This window comes from Bos taurus, chromosome 10, assembly GCF_002263795.3.
Source record: "Bos taurus isolate L1 Dominette 01449 registration number 42190680 breed Hereford chromosome 10, ARS-UCD2.0, whole genome shotgun sequence".
Lineage (NCBI taxonomy): Eukaryota > Metazoa > Chordata > Mammalia > Artiodactyla > Bovidae > Bos > Bos taurus.
The window spans coordinates 67187565-67201505 of record NC_037337.1 but is presented as its reverse complement, the minus strand read 5'-3'; the positions used below and the strand labels follow the sequence as shown (position 1 = coordinate 67201505).

At 41.9% G+C, this 13941-nt stretch overlaps 1 protein-coding gene across 8 annotated transcripts in view; it reads right to left on the bottom strand.

Annotated features, from left to right (window-relative positions):
• SAMD4A (sterile alpha motif domain containing 4A) overlaps positions 1-13941 on the bottom strand; it is a 226932-nt gene that overhangs the window by 88490 nt on the left and 124501 nt on the right. For all 8 annotated transcript variants that reach the window (XM_024997783.2, XM_015473194.3, XM_024997782.2 and 5 more), the window contains one exon: positions 994-1512. In XM_024997783.2, coding sequence (XP_024853551.1) covers positions 994-1512 — 519 coding nt within the window. The remainder of the gene's footprint in view (positions 1-993; positions 1513-13941) is intronic.

The following is a 13941-nucleotide window of genomic DNA, read 5'->3' as shown; positions in this document are numbered from 1 at the left end:
CACACAGTCTAACTGCGAAAGCTTTTCCCCAAGAAAGTTATCTCGGGCCTGACACTGTCTTCAGAGACACATGCAAACGAGCATCAAGGATTCTCTTCAATGGTGGGCCACTCTCCCACGCACATACAGAGGCGCCAGCAGCATGTATTCCACTTTGCTCAGCCTAAGTGGGGAGCCACAGAGAGCCACCAGACCCAGGCCTGGCCCCATCTGCGGGCAGAGTACTTTGCTTTTGTGTCCAAAGAGCAGAGGGCTGCCCTCTGCTCTCCCCTTTGGCAAAGCCGTTCCTGCCCCACCTCTCCTAAGGGGTTAGACTGAGCGAGAGAAGGCCACAGCATTCACACCAGGCCACAGACAGAGCAGCATTCTCAGTTAGCAAACCTGCTCCCCCTGGTCAGGAGGAAAAGTGACCCTGACAACCGGGGATTAAGACAAGGAGATGCAAGGGAGGGAACATTCCATGGTGAAATTTAAAAAAGAAAAAAAAGAAAGAGAAAGAAAGGAAGGGGGGAAAAAAGAGAAAGAAAGGAAAAAAAAAAGAAGTGGAAAAAGAAAAGAAAATGCACAAAGCCCATGAGGCTGTCTGGTTAAACATGGGTTAGAATCAGGTATAGAGCATCACACGGGAACTCAATGTCTTGGCAAATCCAAAAACCCCAGGTAAAAGGTACTGGGTGAAGGCATTTCTGTTTGTGGAAAGCGGAAGTTTCCTTCTTTCACCACTTAATCTCATATTTAATTTTTTCTTTTTTTTAATCTATTTGTAACCCAAATTTAAACCATCAATCATTTTTACCTGCCCAGGATTTTTCTCTTTCAGGAGTTGAAAGAACAACAAACACGGGGTCCAAAGAGCCCTTTCCCGCAGCCAATTCCAATCAGCCCTTCTCTCCCAGGGTTACGGGGTGCCCAGAGCAGACATTCCCAGCGGGACATGCCACACACAGCAAGTCACCAAACCAGACTGCACTAAAGGGCTTCTGGGGGACTTACTTGTACTTGTGCTGGTTCCAATCGTATTGATTGTGGTGGGGACGGATGAAGATGAGTAGAGGGGCACGTGGCCGTTCTCACACCCCAGACTTTTGTCCTGCCAGTTGGAGGCGTTGATGCAAATCCCAGAATCCCGAGAGTTCTGCCACCCATTAAGCTTGTCATCGGAGTTCTGTCTTTGGTGATAGTAGTGCGTCTGCCCATAATCCACAGAGTCCGAGCGGCCTCGGTTCTGGCCGCCAAAGCTGGTCGACGTACGGTCCTCCAAGTGGTTCAGCCACATGGCCAAAGCACTGCGGTCTTCCAATGAAGTGGCCGGATGGATCAAAGCATAGGACAGCAGCTGCCTGCTCTCCTCGATGTGCTGGTTGTGTTCAATGGAGTGTGCCAGGATTTTGGGCAGCAGTTTCATATACTCTACTTTTGCGTCGAGGTTTCCTGGCTTCAGCAAAGGCAGGTGAGTTAACAGGAGGGAAATCACTTTATCCTTGGATTCCTGTTGCCATTGGTTAATGATTCCTGAAAAGGAAAACAGGCAGGGCAAATAAGCAAATACACCACCATGGCACCAAGCACCACACTATGGCACCAAGCAGCACACTGTACAAAGAGAATTCCTGGGGCCTGGAGTCTCAGTCTAGGCACCCTGGCTAAATTTTCTCAAAGCAGCCTCTGCCTCGAGTGGAGATCTGACCTGAGGTTGTCAGGGGGTGCTGACTTCAGTGAAACACTAACACTGAAATGTTTGGGTGCTCAATCTAACTCTAATGCAGGTCTCCAAAGAGGCTATGACCATTTTGGTACAAATGAATACAACTTACAGCTATTTTATTTCTTAGGATAGTCTAGGCATACCCTCAGATAGGGGAATAAGGAATAAGAAAATCTCCATGGAAAAATGAGTAGAATTAAGGGTCCATATTGTAGCGTCCTCAAAGGCAAGGCTGCTTTCCCTTCCCTAGACATCCCTGGAAAGTGGATGGAGCCCTGGCAAGTGCATTTGTGTGAAATGGGTAAAATCTCCTAGATGGAGAAATCTATCAGGAAAAAAAGATGCCCCTCATCTGGGTGAAGCCTGCACTTTCCTCATGAGAAGCTGACTCAGAAATCGACTGTGATCTCAAAGCTAGAATCAACAATGGACCCAGGATGGGTCCAGCGGCATCTCTGATCACACATGCTAAGCAAGCTATTTTTCTTTAAGTATAGAAGGTCTGTTTGGTTATTTTTATTATGGTAAAATATACTTTTTAAATATACTTAATATTTACCATTTTAACCATTTTAAGTGTACAATTTTGTGGCATTAAGTACATTTACATTATGGTACAGCCATCACCACTCTCCATCTCCAGATCTTTTTTATCTTTCCAAACTGAAACTCCATATCCATGAACCACTAACTCCTCATTCTCCATACCCACAACCCCTGATGACCATTATTCTACTTTCTGTCTCTATATATTTGACTACTCTACTTATCTCATATAAGTGGAATTGTAAATTGGGTTGGCCAAAAAGTTCATTCAAATATTTCTTAAGATCTTATGGAAAAACCCAAATGAACTTTTTGACCAACCCAACAGTATTTGCCCGTTTATGATAAGAATATTGCACTTAGCATAATCTCTTCAAGGTTCATCCATGAGAATGTTTTCAACACTCTTACAAGGAATTCCTCTTATTCCCGACTACTCAAAACATAAACTTCTTGCCTTTGGGTAAACATGGATTACCTAATGGTAATGTTAGTTAGTAACATGGAGTAACTAAACAGGGGCTTCCCAGGTGGTACCAGTGGTAAGAATCCGCCAGCCAATGCAGGAGATGCAAGAGACATGGGTTAGATCCCTGGGTCAGGAAGATCCCCTGGGGAAGGAAATGGCAAACCACTCCAGGATTCTTGCCTGGAAAAAATCCCATGGACAGAGAAGCCTGGCGGGCTATAGTCCATGGGGTTGCAAAGAGTCAGACACAAGTGAACACATACACACACACAAACATGGGTTAACAGTACACTTTGCCTTAACTGGCCTTTAAGAAGTAGTTTGTTCTGCAGACTGATAGCTATCCATGGGACCTGGGATGATAGGAAAGAAAGCTCCCTGCCAGAAAAGTCATTCCTAATACCTAAAGACCTGAACTCTGGCCCACTGATGACTGTATAAGGGATAAAGCTTTCACAAAGTATCTGCAAGGTTGAAAAGGCATTTCTGGAATTTAGCAGAAGGGCTTCATAATTCTAGTGAGGCACAAACACATCAGACCAAGCTCAAGAGTCAGTGTTGATCATGAGCTACAAATGCACCAGCTGCGTATGATAAGGCCTCTCAAGAGGAAGGAGTATATTCAAAGAACAATATCAAGGGAGGAAGGCATGGTATGTCATAAAAGAATGTGGGCTTCAGAGTCAGGCACACAAATCCCAGCTCTGCCACTTAATCGGCAATGGAACTTCGGTAAGTTCCTCAACCTCTCTGAGCCTCAGCTCCCTCATCAGTCAAGAGTGCTACCAACAGCACCTGCCCCTCCTTGTGTTACAGGACTAAATGAGGTAATGTAACAAAAAGACCAGTCAAGTACTTGATGATAGAAATAATTCCTTCTATTTGTCTCTGCCTTAGTCAGGCCCACGTTAGAGTCATGTTGGGTGGTTTCCGATACCAAGTTTTAAAAATAATAGAGGCCAGAGATGATCCAAGAAAGGCCATTAACCATTATCAGAGTTGATATAAAGCTACAGTAATCAAGACAGCATGGTACTGGCACAAAAACAGACATATGGATCAATGGAACAGAATAGAGACCTCAGAAAGAAACCCACACACCTACGGTCAATTAATCTTCGACGAAGGAGGCAAGAATATACAATGGAGAAAAGACAGTCTCTTCAGCAAGTGGTGTTGGGAAAGTTGGACAGCTGCATGTAAATCAATGAAGTTAGAACATGCCCTCTTACCACACACAAAAATAAACTCAAAATGGCTTAAAGACTTAAACATAAGGCATGATAACATAAAACTCCTAGAAGAGTATACAGGCTAAACATTCTCTGACATAAATCATCCAGTGTTTTATTAGGTTAGTCCCCCAAGGCAATAGAATAAAAGCAAAAATAGACAAATGGGACCTAATCAAACTTACAAGCTTTTGTACAGCAAAGGAAACCATAAACAAAATAAAAAGACAGCCAACGGACTGGGAGAAGTATTTGCAAATGATGTGACTGACAAGGGATTAATTTCCAAAATACGCAAGCAGCTCATACAACTCAACAACAAAAATACAAACAACCCAATTAAAAATGGCCAGAAGACCTAAATAGACATTTCTTCAAAGAAGACACACAGCAGAACAACGGGCACGTGAAAAGATGCTCAACATCACTAATTATGAGAGAAATGCAAATCAAAACTACAATGAGGTACCACCTCCCCCAGGAGAACTGCCATCATTAAAAAAAGTCTACAAACAACAAATGCTGGAGAAGGTATGGAGAAAAGGGAACCTTTCCTATACTATTGATGGGAATGTAAGTTGGAGCAGCCTGTCTGGAAAAGAGTATGGGGATTTCTCAAAAAACTGAAAATAGAGTTGCCATATGACCGAGCAATCCTACTCCTGGGATATATGTTTGTACAAAACTATAATTTAAAAAAAAATTACATGTACCCCTATGCAGAGCAGCACTATTCACAACGGCCAAGACATGGAGACAACCCTAATGTCCATCGAATGATGAATGGATAAAGATGTGGTGCATATATACAATGGAATACTACTCAGCCATAAAAAAGAATGAAATAACGCCATTTGCAGTAACACGGATAGACTTAGAGATGGCGATACTAAGTGAAAGACAAGGCCCATGATATCACTTATACATGGAACCTAAAATACGACACAGTGAACTTACAGACAAACCAGAGACAGACTCGGAGAACGTTGCCAAGGGTGAGGACGAGAAGGGTGGATTGAGGGTTTGGGATTAGCAGATACAACTTTTATATATGGAATGGATAAACAACAAGATCCTACTGGATAGCGCTATACTCAATATCCTGTGATAACCCATATGGAAAAGAATATGAAAAAAGAATGTACATGTAGGTAAATCTGAACCACCTTGTTGTACAGTAGAAATTAACACACTGTAAATCAACTACCCTTCAATAAAATAAAATTTTAAAAAATTATCAGAGTTGGCAGAGGTAGAAAGTGAAAAGGTCAAAGAGCTTATAACTGAATATGAAGAGATGCTTTACTTTTTTCAAGTAGGGATTTCATAAGGAGATAGACAGTCAACTACTTGAAACAGAAGTCTTCAAACAAGCATGAGAGAAAAAGATTGGATGTGGAGAATAAGTGAAGTGCCAGCATGACAAAAGACTCAGAAGAGTCACCAAGGAAGGTTCTACAACTTCCATCTTGGGGGCTTGAAGAATCGAGATAGATGATCCAGCTAAGCAGTCAGATAAAAATATAATGCAAGCCACATGTGTAATTGAAAATTTTTCTAGTATTAAAAGGGGGCTTTCCTGGTGGCTCAATGGTAAAGAATCCTCCTGCCAGTGCAGAAGACGCAGGTTTGATCTCTGGGGCAGGAAGGTCCTCTGGAGAAGGAAATGGCAACTCACTCCAGTATCCTTGCCTGGGAAATCCCATGGACAGAGGAGCCTGGGAGGCTATAGTCTGTGGGGTCACAAAAGAATCAGACATGACTTAGCAACTAAATAACAACAACAACAGCATTAAAAGAATAGTAAAAAGAGGTGAAATTAATTTTAATGATATATTTTATTTAACCATTATACAGTTATATATATCACTATATTATTATTTTAACTTGCAATCAATATAAAATTATTGATGAAACATTTTGCATTCTTTTCTTTGTACTAAGTGTTCAAAATCCTGGGTACATTTCATATTACCAAAGGCAATCTACGGATTCAGTGCAATCTTTATCAAAATACCAATGACATCTTCACAGAACTAGAACAAATAATTTTAAAATTTGTATGGGAACACAAAAGACCCTGAGTAGACAAAACAATCTTGAGAAAGAACAGAGTCAGAGGAATCACACTTCCTGACTTCAGGGTGGGCAGGTGTGCTAAGTCACTTTAGTCGTGTTCGACTCTGTGCAACCTTATGGACTTGTAGCCTAGCTGGCTTCTCTGTCCATGGGATTCTCCAGGCAAGAATACTGAAGTGGGTTGCAATGCCCTTCTCCACCCTAGCTTCAGACTATACTACAAAGATATAGTAATCAAAAAAATATGGTACCAGCACAAAAATAGACACACAGATCAATGGAACAGGATAGAGTCCAGAGATAAACCCATGCACATATGGTCAATTAATTTACAACAAAGCAAGCAATAATATACAATGGAGAAAAGACACTCTCTTTAATAAGTGGTATTGGAAAAACTGGACAGCTACATGTAAAAAAATGAAATCAGAACATTCTTTAACATCATACACAAAAATAAACCCAAAATGGATTAAAAACCAAAAATGTAAGACCGGAAATGATTAAACTCTTTAGAAGAAAACCTAGGCAGAACACTCTTTGACATAAATCACAGCACTATTTTTTCTGGATCCATCCTATAGCAGAGGAAATAAAAGTGAAAATAAAATACACAGGACCTAATTAAACTTTTGCAGAGCAAAGGAAACCACTGACAAAATGAAAAGACAACCCACTGAATGGGAGAAAATATCTGCAAATGATGTGACCAATAGGGGTTAATTTCCAACATATATATATGTATATACACAGTTCATGCATCTCAACATCAAAAGAAGTTAAAAAATGAACAGAAGAACTGAATAGACATTGTCCCATAGAAGAAATACAAATGATCAACAAGCACAAGAAAAGATGCTCAATACCACTAATCATTGGGGAAATGTAAAAAAAAACCACTATGAGATATTACCTGTCAGAATGGCTATCATCAAAAAGACTACAAATAACAAAAGTTGGTGAGGGTGTGGAGAAAAGGGAATCCTTGTACACTGTTGGTGGGAATATATACTGGTGCAGTCACTGTGAAAAACAGCATGGAGCTTTCTCAAAAAACTAAAAATAGAACTACTATATGATCCAGAAATTCTACTCTTGGGTATATATTTGGGAAAACAAAACAAAACAAAACAAAACACTAATTGGAAAAGATACATGCACAATGTGCACAGAAGCATTATTTACAGTTTTCAAGGTGTGCAAGCAATCTAACTATTCATCAACAGATAAATGGATAAGGATGTGGTGTATACACAATGGAATACTACTCAGCCATAAAAAAGAATGAACATGGGTGGACTTGGAGGGTATTATCTAAGTGAAATAAGTCAGACAGAGAAAGACGAATACTGTGTGCTATTACTTATATGTGGAATCTTTAACAGGACAAACTAATGAATATTAGAAAAAGGAAGCAGACTCAGATATGGAGAACAAACTTGTGGTTACCAATGGGGAGAAGGAAGGGGAAGGGGGAGTACAGGGGTAGGAGATTAAACTATTACACACAAACTATTATGTGTAAAATAAGCTACAAGAATATCTTGTACAACACAGGGAATATAGCCAATATTTTATAATAACTGTAAGTGGAGTCTGAACTTTAAGAATTGTGAACCACTCTATTATACACCTATAACTTACACAATATTGTACATCAACTAATTTTTTTTTTAATCCAAGGTGCACTCTGCCACTGACAGCACATCTCGGCTTGGGTTAGCCACAGCTGAATGCCCAGAGGCCATGTGTGGCTGGTGGCTACTGAACTGGCTAGCATAGGGCTAGAGACATTCAGATGGGGAAGGGGGTGGGAGGGCACAGATGACCTCAGCAGGTCCCTCCAAGGTTCCTGACTCTATATTTAGCAAAATGCCACCTGACACAAGACAAGCCTTGTGCATTCCAGTAAGTATATAGACTTTCTTTTAAAGTTGCTTTAGGAGATGAAGAAATCACCAATTCTAATTTTCTCATCGATACATTTCCAGCAAACACCTGGCATGTTTTACATTATGGATATGCTTAGGATGAAGATAAAGTCTATTCATTAAGCCCAAGGAACTAAAGAGTCACTGGCAAGCAAAAGGGCCTGAGAAGAAGGTGAATCTATGCCTGATGCCAACGTTGATCACACGTAGCCAGTGCATACCCTGGAAAATGGATGTTTAAAAATGAAATTTGGGAACAAGCTTTAATACAAATCCATGAGGCTAAGGAACTCCCTAGTTTTTTGTGAGGTCACTTTCCTGTTTGGGTAGTCCACCCTTCCACAAAAGGTCAGCCTAAAAAAATCAGAAACAAAAACAAAATGGAAATAGGACTCAAAGTACAAACTGAACATCTGATCTCCATGTAAGCCCGCTCTGCCAGGGATTAGCCTGGGATCCAGGGAAGGAATAAGCACCGCAAAGAGGAAAAGAAAACCAAGAGCTGCTGACCCTGGTCCCTTCCAGGCCTGAAATGCTCCTTTCTCTACCTTTGGGACAGGGCTGCTTGGATGCTGTGGGCTATGGCGTGGCCAAGAAGACAACTATGACTTTTATTTACTGCCTCTGGGAACATGGAAATACGATGGCCTTCTGACGGCCAACTGGATCAAACTGTTTCTGCCACTGCTCCAGCTGCCATGCTGACAGCTAACAGTACTCAATGTTTGCTGTGTGCTAGGCACTCTTCTAAGCTCTGTGCATGCAATTCCTCATTCAATCCTCAGATGAAGCTTATGAGACAGGTCCTATTACAGTCTTACTTTATGGATGGGGACACAGAGGCACAGGGAGGTCAAGTAACCTGCCTCCGGTTCCCCAGTTAGTGAGGAGGCAGAATGAGGTATGCAAATTAGCATAAAGATACATAATGACTATTGTGCTAGAGGAGCTTGGCTGTAAGCTAAATACATTAATATTTACAATACATAACTAATTATATACTATATATATAATTATATACTGCATATATAATACATATGTAATTATATAACACATTAAAATATAATTATATAGCATGTAATTACATACAAATTGTTTATGCTTGAATTATATTTACAAATATAATAATGCAGAAATATTAAAAGAATACATGGATCAGCAGAAGAGTTGGGTCAGCTATGGAAGAGTAGAAAAAAAGAAGTTACAGAGGACAGTGTACTTTTTGTGGTTTTAAAATACATCCACTATGTCTTTGACAGTCCTCTCCAAAAGGTGGAGCCAATCAACTCCTTCTAGATGCAGGCTGCAGTTAATGAATCACTTCTATCAAATGGAATGTGTTAATAGCGGAAGCAATAGGGTGTGACTTGACGAACTGGGTTATAAGCAGCATTGCAGCTTTTCCCTTGCTCTCTCTTGGGTTACTCATTCTGCGGGGAGCCAGCGGCCATGTTGGGAGGATACTCAAGCAACTCAGTAGGGAGGGAGGTCTGATGGTAAGGAACTAAGTCCTGCTACCAACAGCAGGACCAACTTGGAAACTGAATTCCTGGCCCCAGTGAAGCCTTCAGGTGATTATATACCACAGAACATCTTGAAAGACCCTGAGTCATATTCCTGATCCAGACAAACTGTGTGTGATAACACATTTATGGTTGTATTAATATTAAGCTTCTAAGTTGGGGTAAAGATAACCAATACACCTATCCAAGTGCCCCTCTAGGAAAATGGAAGTCTTAGCCCTTTGGCTTTGAGTAGTTCTGTCCTCTGAGTAAAGTCATCCTCATTCTGAGCTAGACTCATGAAGCTCACTGGTTGCCACTAAATGCTCCCCTCACTTACTGTCCCTCATCCTGGTTATCTGCTCACCAAACAGCTTCTTGGCTGTGATAGCACTCCAGGTACCTTCAGGGAGAGGATGAGCTGACCATACAGATGAGGGATTTCTAGATTCTGTGATGATGATGGTTTTTAGGGCCACTTAATAAGAGGTTTCTGATTATGATGTATCTTCCTGTGGAGCCCTTCCTGTGCTGATTATATGGACGGTGAGTACATCTTCTCCCTCTGAGAACATGAGGTCCCTCCTCATGGTGCAGGGTCTAGTTCCCTGCTTTCTAGGTAGTACTGAATCAACCTCTCAGGGGAGTATTCCCAGGGGCTAACAAGAGAGAGAATCTCCACCCTCAAATAGAAGCCAAGCAGGCATGCAGGGACTTGGGACAGGAATGGCAGGTCCTGCCCGGTTGCCCACTGGCTTTCTTTGTAGCATATACACCACTTTCCAGGGAGAAGGGGCCTTTACTGAGATGTGTATTCAAGGGATTCTCCTTATTGAGAAGACCCAGGAATCTTCAAAATGTTCAGTCAATCACTTCCATGATGCAGTTTCTATTATTATTCACGCCAATATCACCCTAGTCAGTCAGACAGTCTAGAAAACAGAAGTCCAAGAACAAGGTTCAGTCTCTTCTCAACTCTCCTCTGTTACTTCCTCTAAATATTTCCTCTATTATTCCTCTGGATAAGGAGCAGAGATAAGAGTTTGCTGGATGTCTTAGGTGAGCAAAAGCTAATGATTTATAATGTATAAACTGGTGACATATGAGTAGTAAAAAAAAAAAAAAAAATCATGAAAGAGCTATAATTAAAGACCATGAGGATTAGGAAACTGTCCCAGCGATTCTTGGAGTGACAAAGAATGTGTTTAAATACCAAGTCTGGTATTATTACTACACAATGGTATGTCAATGTTTAAGGGCTCCAGTTGTTAGTAAATTACGCTTAAATTGCTATTTTATTATACCCTTGTTTTCAGTTTAATAACATTTACCATAAAAGGGTTTCTCACAAGTGTATTTAGGCAATTTGCTCATGCGAGAAATGGCTGGAAATTAAATGCACACATTCAAGGACTACAGGTTAAATAAATGTGCTAAAGGCAGAAATACCAGTGTGTTTTAAATGGTCAAATGCTCCCTGGAAGAATTTGTATTACAAACTCAGTCCTAGAATATCATGTAATAAGGGCTTCTAAAGGCAGTACATCTCTGCACAGATCAGGGACAGGGCAGCAGGAACATGACACATCATGAATGTGGCAGGGAGGGGAGCTGAGAGGGCACCTAAAAATTTTGGGGGAAAATGGCAAATACCAACATGGCAAAGGATGAGATTCCTGTGTCGGCACCTGCTTTTGCCTACTGTCTCTCAAGCGATCCTCTTGAGCTAGAGATGGCTAAAGAAACATCCCCATCATGTGGGGGAGCCCAGCAAAATATGTGGATTAGCCCAGCTGTGACGGGGGACCCAGATAACATGGGTTTCCTGAGCTCCTAGAACTGCAAGTGGTGCTTTGAGCAGACACAAAGGATTGAGAAGATAGAAACCTCGTCCTATTTTTAAGGAGGGTAATTGCTGGCTGGTGGGCCCCATGGATCCCTGCCTGTTGGTGGTCAGGCCCTTGTGTACTCTCTCTTAAAACTGAATCTGAACAGCAGCACATGACCAATAGAGAATGATGGAGGAGTTCTGAGATTAAGTCACAAAAAGCATCGCAGCTTCCACCTCACTTTCTTGGTTCACTTGCTCTGGTGGAAGTGATGGTCATACCAACCTATGAAGACACTCAGGCAGCCCCAAGAGAGGCCTGTAAGGGGAGGAACCCAGGCCTCCTGCTAACAGCCAGCACCAACTTGCCAGCAATGTGAGTGAACCACCTTGGAAGTGAATTCTCCAACTCCAGTCAATATCTGGATTACAACCTTGCAAGAAATCTTAAGCCAGAACTACCCAGCGAGATAATCCCAAATTTCTGACCCTCAGAAAACTGTGAGATAAATGTTGTTTTGTGAAGCCATTAAGTTTGGGGGCAATTTGTCATACAGCGATAGTTAACTAGTAGCTTCGTGTTACTTGGTAAAAAAGAATCACTCGAGAATCCTTCTGCCCTTTCTACTAGAAAAGTCAGGGACCTGTGTGGTGGACTCTACAGCCCATTATAACCACCAGCAATTTCTCTAAGAACAGGACAATGGTTAGGTGCTAGTCATTCACAGGCACCTGACTGTCCTCAACGGGCAAGAACCAGGTCCCTCTGACCCCAGCAGATACCTACAATGACCCCCCTCTGCTCCCAATCCATCTTGTCAGCTCTTCAATGAGGAGTTTCCATCTGAGTCCTTTTCTCCCAGGTATGGGCATGGCTGGTCATTCCAGGAGGTCTTCTTTGCTCCTGAGCGATCCAGGCCAGCAGTGGATCTCAGCCCAGGTCAAGTTAGGGTTGGAATTCACCTTGGGGCTTCTGACCTCCTTCTGGCAATGACTAGCTCTCCTAGGTCTGAGGCTGTCCCTTCCCTGAGGGCACATAAGACGGGCCAGCTCCCCCAACCACTTGCCTCAGTTCTGACTCTGGCCTGAAGAGTGCAGGTATCTCCCACAGCTGTATCTCCAGCCCAGGTTAAAACGTCTAAAACTGAACTCTTGCTTTTACTCTCACTAGATCTGCACCTTTCGTCTTCTTATCCATCTCAGCACATGGCTTTTCCATCTTCACAGGAGCTTAGGTGGAAACCCTGCAGCATCCTTGACTGCTCTTTTTCACAACTTATACTTTATCTGTTAGCAAATCCTATGTGCTGGGTCTTCAATATATATATCCAGAATCTATTCTTTACCATGCTTCTGCATTCCACCTCCACACCCCGCAAACAGTCTGTTATCAACATAACAAGCAGGATGATCTTTTTATACAAGAAGATAAGTCATGTCACTTCTCTGATCAAACATTCCAATAGTAGAAGGCAGAGAGTAAAAGCCATATGTGTGGGCGGTGTTCAGTTGCTAAGTCATGCCTGACTCTTTGTGACCTCATGGACTGTAGGTCTCCAGGCTCCTCTGTCTGTGGGATTTTCCAAGCAAAAATACTGGAGTGGGTTGCCATGTCCTTCTCCAGGGGGTCTTCCTGACCCAGGGATCAAAACTGCATCTCCTGCGTCTTCTGCATCGACAGGCGGACTCTTTACCACCGTGCCACCTGGGAAGCCCTGAAAGCCACAGAGAGGCCTACTAGCCCCTCTGTGATCTAGCTTCACTTCCTTCTACAGTCCCACATTCATGTCAGTCCATCCTGGCTCCCTTGCTGTTCTGCACATGGCAGACCTCGCCCTAATCCCCAACCTTTGCACTGGCTGTCTTTCAGCCTGGAATGTTCTTCCCTCAGATCCACATTCACCCTCCCTCAGCTCTGTCTTTGCTCAAATGCTACCTTCTTAGTGAGACTTTCTCTGCCCACACTGTAAAACTGCCCACATGACCCCCTCACCCCACACTTCCTTATCCCCCTGCCCTGCTTTACTATGTTGTTCTCCACAACATTTATCACATGACTTGCTGTGTACCACCCTGCTTCCATCTTTCTCTACTAGAACAAAACCTCACAAAAGTAGTGACTTTCTCCATGTTCCCTTGCATTACCATCTCCTTATTAATCACATTTTAAAATGGCTATATAAAATTGTCTCCAGGCCTTTTGTTTGAGAGTGGTTTCATTAGACTTTGGGGTTTCTTACTCAAAATCTGAGGTACTTCCTAGAAATTTAGAAATTTCCTTTAAAAAAAGGAACAGAAGGTACCAACTGTCACCCCAAAACTGTTCTGTCACCTCTTTCTTGTTTGATTTTTGAGGAATTCTGATTAATATCAGCTTTAACGTCAAATAAATTAGGAATATGTAAAAACAGAAAATAAAATGATTAGCTCAGTTTTCAAAACCTTTACTCCATCCCCCATTTCAATATTCTACTTAGGATGGAAAATTTCCCCAAGTGCTAGAAAACAAAAGCGTAATGGGTGCTTTTTCTGCTTGTAACTGACACCAATTAAAGTAATCTTCATGATAAAGATTTGTTAGGCTGAGACAGCAGAATTAAACGCATTTAATGCAACTCTTTGGCAAACATCTGTTGAAGAAAGAGACAA